The 8648-nt window shown below is 40.7% G+C and overlaps 1 protein-coding gene across 5 annotated transcripts in view; it reads left to right on the top strand.

Annotated features, from left to right (window-relative positions):
- ERLEC1 (endoplasmic reticulum lectin 1) overlaps positions 1-8648 on the top strand; it is a 34553-nt gene that overhangs the window by 21411 nt on the left and 4494 nt on the right. For 3 of the 5 annotated variants that reach the window (XM_008070477.2, XM_021718777.1, XM_008070475.2), the window contains 3 exons: positions 1064-1188; positions 5140-5217; positions 5757-5832. In XM_008070477.2, the coding sequence (XP_008068668.1) occupies positions 1064-1188; positions 5140-5217; positions 5757-5832 (279 nt within the window). The remainder of the gene's footprint in view (positions 1-1063; positions 1189-5139; positions 5218-5756; positions 5833-8648) is intronic. The other 2 variants (XM_008070476.2, XM_021718776.1) reach the window with 2 other exon arrangements.

Below are 8648 nucleotides of genomic sequence, written 5' to 3'. Positions count from 1 at the left end.
TATATAGTGCTCACTGTATGCCAGGCACTAAGTACGTTACACATATTAACTCATTTGCTCCTCATAACAACCTTAAAAAATGGATAATGTTATTGCAACATGAGGAAACAGAAACAAAGTTTAACTTACTTGGCTAAAATCACATAGGTAGCAAATGATGAAACTGGAAATGAATCCAGGCAGTCTGGTTCTGTGTTCCAGCTTCTTAACCCCTTCACTTTGCTGCTCTAGTCCCTCTGTGTCTGGGATTTACAGACTAGTGCTGAAAAATCTTAATGGCTATCTCTTCCTTTGGGCAACAAGCTCCACTAGGACACTGGCCCTCCATGTTTATTTGCCACTGTACAGATTTTTAATTCTACTAGTCCAGTGTATATTAGTGCCTAGTATACTTGCCTGGCATAAAATATGACGTAAGGGAGGTAAGGTGTTAGAAGAAGGAGGAAGGAGAGAAAAGGAAGGAAGGAAGTCCACATATAAGATAGTGTTTTGAAAAATAGTAACGACAGAATAAGGAAAAGGATTTCTGGACAGTTTGGTACAGAGATAAGCATAATGTCAAATGAGTAGTGTGAAGGCCAGTATAACTTGAAGGTTTACAGTTGAAAGAGAGAGTAGAAGCAGGTTGAAGATATGCTGCAGGGTAAAAGAAGCCACAGATTGTTTAAGATTCACAGTAGCCAGGCGTGGTGGCTCAAGCCTGTAATCTCAGCACTTTGGGAGGCCAAGGCGAGAGGATTGCCTGAGTCCAGGGGTTCGAGACCAGCCTAGGCAACTTGGCAAGACCTCATCTCTACAATAAATCAAAAAATTAGTCAGTGTGGTGGTGCATGCCTGTGGTTCCAGCTACTTGGAAAGCCAAAGCGGTAGGATCACCTGAGCCCAGCAGGTCAAGGCTGCGGTAGCCGTGATCATGCCACTGCACTCCAGCCTGGGCTACAGAGTGAGACTGACTCACACAAAAAAAAGGACTGTAGCTTACTGGAGGGTCAGGTCATCTGCATAAATGTCTACTTGGTGATATCAAAGCATTGCATTATCACAAATTTGTTTTATATATTAGGACAAGGATAGTGGGAAAACCTCAGTGGTTGTGGGAACATGGAACCAAGAAGAACATATTGAATGGGCTAAGAAGAATGCTGCTAGAGCTTATCATCTTCAAGACGATGGTACCCAGACAGTCAGGTAAAGATTCTTTGCCTTTGGGTTTGATTAGTAGAATTTCTAAAACTCAGAATATAGAAAAACATAAAAATGTATAACACTTGAGTAAAATCCCTGGTCAGTTTTTTAGGACATCTTGTATCTTTTAAGTGAGTTTTCTGGTCTTGGGGAAACAACACATGACTATGAAGAGCACGGTCTTCTGGAGTTATACTACTTGGATTTAAATGCCGGTTCTTCACTTAATACTTTGGGCAAATTACATAATCTTTTTATCCCTCACTTTTCTTGTCTAATAATATTTGCCTCATAGGATTGTTGTGGCATTTAGATGGGTAATTTATGTAAAGGACAGTGCCTGACAGTGGCATGGAGTAAGCTTTGACTGTTTCCCTTAACAATGGTGGTAGTATATTAGTAAGAGTGTTGATGGTATTATCAGCAATGGCTTGATTCTATTAAAACTGAGACTGCTGTTAAGTATTTATCTCTTTCATGTATAATTTTTACCTCTGTAAGATACTTAATTCTATTTAAATATACTCTGGCATTTTTCTTTGTTACTTAACCTTTTATTTTGCCTGTCCCAATCCTCTTACTTAGCCTTTGTGAGGTAATAGTTGAAAATACTGGCTTTTCAACTCATCTTCGACAAAGTCTCTACCAACAACCACTGGGGAGAGGAGAACCTATTCAGTAAATGGTGCTGGGAAAACTGGCTGTCCACATACAGAAAATTGAAACAGGATCCCTGCCTATCTCCATACATAAAAATCAACTCTATGTGGATCAAAGACCTAAACATAAAACTTAAAACTATAAGAATCTTAGAAAATGTGGGAGACACCCTTACAGAAATTGGAATAGACAACCAATTCCTGATCAAAAGCCCATGCCATAAGAGATAAGATAGACAAGTGGGACCTCATCAAACTGAAAAGCTTCTGCAAAGCAAAAGAAACCATTAAGACGGTGGGGGAGACAGCCCACAGAATTGGAAAAAATGTTTGCCAACTGTCTATCTGACAAAGACCTAACATCCAGGATTTACAAGGAACTCAAATGTGCTGAAAGAAAGGTCTTTTGCCCTACTAAAAAGTGGGCAAAAGACACTTCTCAAAAGAAGACATATGAGCAACCTTGAAGAAATGCTCAGCCTCACTAATCATCAAAGAAATGCAAATCAAAACCACGCTGTGGTACCACCTAACTCCAGTCAGGATGAACATTATTAATAACTCAAAAAACAACAGGTGCTGGAGAGGATGCAGAGAAAAGGGAACACTCTTCTACTCTGTTGGTGGGAGTGTAAACTAGTACAAGCTCTGTAGAAAACAATGTTGCCATTTCTAAAAGATCAAAAATCGACCTTCCAGAGGAACTCAAATCATTCTACAAAAAAAGATACCTGCACACACATGTTTATTGCAGCACTATTCACAATAGCAAAAACGGACTCACCCGTGCTGTCCATCAAAAGTGAAGTGGATTTTTAAAATGTGGTACATATACATGATTGAATATTATGCAGCTATAAAGAAGGACAAAATTATGGGCCTCACAACAACTTGGATGGACTTAGAGTCCATCACACTCAGTGATCTATCACAGAAACAACTGAGTATGACATGTTCTCACTCGTAAGTGAGACTTTGAACATTTATCATAATACTGTAAGAAAGGGATTGGCAGTAGCAGGTCACTGCCAAGGTGGGGAGAAGGGGGCACATAACACTAATAAGCGTACCTGATTCCAAACTAAGCGAAGTGAGGACCAGTAGGAGGCCCAAACTTCACCTGTATGATGACCACTTACGTACCTAACCCTGAATTGTACCTCACATCTTTAAAATTTTAAAAATAAAAGAAAAGGCAGGCTTTTCTAGGCTACATAGCAAGAACTCATCTCTACAAAAAGTTAAAAAGTAGTCAGGCATGGTGACATTTGCCTGTAGTCTCAGCTACCTGAAAGGCTGAGGCAGAAGGATTGCTTGAGCCCAGGAGGTCGAGACCGTGGTGAGCCATAATTGTGCCACTGCACTCCAGCCTGGGCAACAATGTGAGACCCTGACTAAAAAAAATACTGGTTTTTTAAAAAACGACTTCACATCTCTTTTGGGCTATATGGGTATATTTTGTCCTAACAGAAGTAAATTAATCTCATTTTCCAAGAATAACTGAGGTGTCCTCTGAAGGGACATCTCAAATGTAGCAAACCACTTGAATGCTACCTCTCAGAAGACATAAAGAAATTGCTGGTGATTATACAGAACAAACTTATGCAGACATAAATTTTTTGAAAATATATATTTTCTTGAAGTTTTCCATTCAAATTGCCCGAAAAAGCAAATGAAGAGATGGAATATATACTGAGATACTGAGATATGATCGATCCATTTTCAGGAATTATGAGTGCATCATTCCTCATCTTCTTCGAACAACAAACTGGACAATAAATTACATATTATTAATGTGAGAGGAAGAAAATGAGACATTATTGTCTGCTCAAATAGAAAAACACCAGGTCGGAAGACATCAAATTACTCTTTTACAACATATATCAATGAACCTGCAATGCATGTCGGTGATTGTTTCGCACATTACCACACTTTAGGAAAATATAAGAAAAATAACTGGTTCCAACGCTATACTATTTAATATGAAGTGCTTCGTTTTTCACTATTTCCTTAAAAAAAAAGTGCGGTTGAGTTACTGGTAGGTGATTTGTGAGATGTCTCTTGAGTGCAAAGGGTTAAAGTATTCATCCTTTGTTCTTCTTGGGTGTTAACCTTTGTCCTTCCTAGAGCAGATGGTATTGAGATTGTTTTCAGAGTGTGCTGAATGAGTGATTTTGGGGCTAACCAAAATCAAAGTTAGCAAAATTAAGACATAGACGTTAAGTATTATAATATACTAATTGATTGTCTTATCCTTGCCAGTATATGTTTTATGTGAAAAGAGTATATGGCATTATGTGCAATAGTGAAGCCCGGGGAGTGCTAGACTGACAGAATTAAAGCTTTTCTTTGGAGCCTGCTCATTTGAGGTTTGTAGCTTGACCCAGGCATGGCTTTTGTACTATAGTACCTACAGCACAGTGTTTTAATGGGAGTAGCCTGGTGGAGGTTGGAAATACAACAGTATACTAGGCTGGAGAAATTAGTAACTTTATTGTTTTTGTTTTTTCATTAGGAATCTCACTGTCACCCAGGCTGAAGTGCAGTGGCACTCTCATGGCCACCGCACCCTTGATCTACTGGGCTTAGGCAAGCCTTCCAGTTCAGCCTTCAAGTAGCTGGAACAACAAGCATGTGCCACCATGCCCAGCTATTTTTTTTTTTTTTTTGTAGAGCCCAGCTGAAATGAGTAACTTTAAAACAAGAACTAGGCTAGGTGCCGTGGCTCACACCTGTAATCACAGCACTTTGGAAGGCAGAGGCGAGAGGCTTGCCTGAACTCATGGGTTCAAGACCAGCCTGGACAATATGGCAAGACCTCATCTCTACAATAAATCAAAAAACTAGCCAGGCATGGTGGCACATGCCTGTACTTCCAGTTACTTGGAAGGCTGAGGTGGAAGGATCATCTTGAGCCCAGATAGTCTAGGCTGCGATGACTGTGGGCATGCTACTGCACTCCAGCCTGGGCGACAGAGTGAGACTCCAACTCAGAAAACAAGAACTTTTTTTTACAGTCTAACCATAACTATTTGTATACAAATAAATAATATGCAAGTTGAAGGTCATTATTATTAATTAAGCCAGTACAAAGTATCTCTAATTTATATTCTCTTTATAAAATCTGAAGGATTGTCTCTGAAATAACTCTAAAAACATTTTTAAAGGATATTTATAGTCAGTTGTCTTAAACTAATACAAAACTGATCCCTCTAACCATCTCACCCTACCCATTACAATTATTCTGAATTAGTGAGATTTTAGTTTAATAAAGTTGTATGTTTCTTTGATTCAGGATGGTGTCACATTTTTATGGAAATGGAGATATTTGTGATATAACTGACAAACCAAGACAAGTGACTGTAAAACTAAAGTAAGTTAAGACCATCAAATCATGCTTTGTGCCTTTTTCTTCTGCCTGCTTTCTATGGACAAAAGTTTTATATAAATAGAAAGTATAATTATTAATTCTTAAATTATACTATTTGGCCAGGCTCAGTGGCTCAGCCTGTAATCCCAGCACTTTGGGTGGCCAAGGTGAGAGGATTGCCTGAGCCCACGGGTTTGAGGCCAGCCTGGGCAACTTGGTAAGACCTCATCTCTACAGTAAATGAAAAAAAAATTGGCCGGGCATGTTGGCGCGTGCCTGTAGTTCCAGCTACTTGGAAGGCTGAGGTGGAAGGATCACCTGAGCCCACCAGGTCGAGGCTGCAGTGGCCAGGAGCCTGCCACTGCATCCCAGCCTGGGTGACAGAGTGAGACTTCAACCCCCCCCAAAAAATTATAGTATTTATATTATTTATTAAATTATATGGAGTCCAGTTAAATGGAATTTTTACAGCTTCATAGACTTATTTTACTTAAATAGTCTTATGTAATTTGGGCAGGACCTTAAAGTACTCTCTGTTTTAGGTGTAAAGAATCAGATTCTCCTCATGCTGTTACTGTATATATGCTAGAGCCTCATTCCTGTCAGTATATTCTTGGGGTAAGTAAAAGGAAAATAATCAAAAATTCAATTTTGGGCCATCTTTTAACATTTTACATTAAATTTAGAAAAGGACCTTCAGTAATCACCAATAACCCTCATACCACTTCTATAACAGCTTATTTTTTAATTGAGATTTATTTATATAAGATAAGATTCACAAATATTGTGTTGAATATAGTAGGTTTTGACAAACCCATGCAATAACTATCACCCAAAACAAGATACCTGTCATTGCAAAAAGATCTCTTATATCCCTTTCCAGTGAACACCCCTCAGCCATCCCTCAAAAATACCATATAATTTCTTTTTTTTTTTTTTGAGTTGGAGTCTCACTTTGTTACCCAGGCTAGAGTGCAGTGGCACACTTACAGCCACCCAGCATCAACCTGTTGGGCTCCGACGATCCTTCCACCTCAGATTTCCAAGTAGTCAGAACTACAGGCTTGCACTCCCATGCCTGGCTAATTTTTGATTTATTGTAGAGATGAGGTCTTGCCAAGTTGTCCCAGCTGGTCTCAAACCCGCAGGTTCAGGCAATCCTAGAGTGCAGTGGCACACTCACAGCCACCCAGCATCGACCTGCTGGTTTTCGGTGATCCTTCCTCATCAGACTTCCAAGTAATTGGAACTACAGTCACACACTACCATGCCTGGCTAATTTTTGATTTATGTAGAGATGAAGTCTCGCCAAATTGCCCCGGCTGGTCTTGAACCCATAGGCTCAGGCAGTCCACTCACCTCGGCCTGCCAAAGTGCTGGGATTACAGGCTGAGCCACCGAGCCCGGCCCTATATAATTTCTGACACCATAAATTAGTTTTTCTTCTCTTTGGAGTTCTACATGAATGGACTCACATATAGTGTATAATTTTTTTCTGCCTAGTCTCTTTAATTTATATGGCATTTTTTGTTTTGTTTTGCTTATTTTTTTCTATTGATATGCAATATTTGTACGTATTTTATGGGGTACATATGATATTTTGTTATGTGAATAGAATGTATAGTGATGAAGTCAGGGCCTTTAGGATATCACTGTAAGCATTTATTATTTCTATATGTTGAGAACATTTCAGATCCGCACTTCTAGCTATGTCTAAATGTGTAGTACATTGTTAATTATAATCACTCAACTCTACTACTATCAACCATTAGAACTTATTTCTTCTGTATAATTTTATGTTTTGTTTTTGTGTTTGTTTTTGTTTTTTTGAGTTGGAGTCTCTGTCACCCAGACTGGAGTGCAGTGGCCGCTCCCGGCCACTGCAGCCTCGACCTCCTGTGCTCTGGCAATCCTTCCGCCTCAGCCTTCCAAGTAGCTGGAACTACAGGCGTGCGCTACCACGCCCGGCTAATTTTTTTTTTTATTTATTGTAGAGATGAGGTCTTGCCAAGTTGCCCAGGCGGGTCTCGAATCCGCTGGCTCAGGCAATCCACTCACCTCAGCCTCCCAAAGGCGCGGGATTACAGGCTGAGCCCCCAAGCCCGGCTTTAATTTTATGTTTATAACCACTAACCAACATTCTTTTTATCCCCTGCAACACACATACACACGCACACACACCCCAAAATCCTTTCTCGCCTCTGATAACTATCATTCTATCTCTACCTCCATGAGTCAGCTTTTTTAGCTCCTACATATGAGTACATGTGATATTTGACTTTCTGTGTCTGGTTTATTTCATTGAACATAATGACTTCCACTTCCATCCATGTTGCTGCAAATGACATGATTTCTTTTTTTATTTTTTATTTTTTATTTTTTTTGAGTTGGAGTCTCACTTTGTCTCCAGACCGGAGTACAGTGGCACACTCCCGTCCACTGCAGCCTTGACCTGCTGAACTCATGCAATCCTTCTGCCTTAGCCTTCCAAGTAGCCAGAACTACAGGCGCATGCTACCACACCTGGCTAATTTTTTTTTAAATTTATTATAGAGACGAGGTCTTGCCAAGTTGCCGAGGTGGGTCTCGAACCTGCGGGCTCAGGCAGTCCACTTGCCTCGGCCTCCCAAAGTGCTGGGATTACTGACTGAGCCACCAAGCCCGGCCATGATTTAATTTTTTTATGACTGAATAGTATTCCATCACGTATACTGGGGGTGCCAAAAAACAAAAAAACTACTTATTTATTTTTGGGGTGTTTTTTTGAGTTGGAGTCTCGCTGTGTCACCCAGGCTGGAGTGCAGTGGCACACTCATAGCCACTACAGCCTTGACCTGCTGGGCTCAGGCAATCTTTCTACCTCAGCCTTCCAAGTCACCCGGCTAATTTTTTGGTTTGTTACAGAGATGAGGTCTCCATGTTGCCCAGGCTGGTCTGGAACCCTTGGGCTCAGGTAATCCTCTTACCTCAGCCTCCCAAAGTGATGGGATTATAGGTGTGAGCCGCCACACCTGGCTACAAATCTACATTTTAAGAGATGTTATCAGTCAGGTCAGTGGCTCACACCTATAATCCCAGCACTTTGAGAGACTGAGGCGACAGGATTGACTGACCCCATGGGTTCAAGACCAGCCTGGGCAACATGGCAAGACCTGGTCTCTACAATAAATCAGAAAAAAATTAGCCAGGCGTGGTGGCACACGCCTGAGGTTCCAGCTACTTGGAAGGCTGAAGTGGAAGGGTCGCCTGAGCCCAGCAGGTCGAGGCTTCAGTGGCCAAGAACATGCCACTGCACTTCAGCCTGGGTAACAGAATGAGACTTTGACTCAAAATAAGTGAATAAATAAATTTTAAAAGAGGGTTTTTTTGTCTTTTTTTTTTTTTTGAGTTGGAGTCTCACCCTGTCACCCAGACTGGAGTGGAGTGGCTGCTCC

Source organism: Carlito syrichta, unplaced genomic scaffold (genome assembly GCF_000164805.1).
Source record: "Carlito syrichta isolate Samal-C Ts95f unplaced genomic scaffold, Tarsius_syrichta-2.0.1 Scaffold313443, whole genome shotgun sequence".
Classification (NCBI taxonomy): domain Eukaryota; kingdom Metazoa; phylum Chordata; class Mammalia; order Primates; family Tarsiidae; genus Carlito; species Carlito syrichta.
The sequence above is the reverse complement of the archived record's forward strand: the minus strand, read 5'-3'. Positions and strand labels throughout refer to the sequence as shown.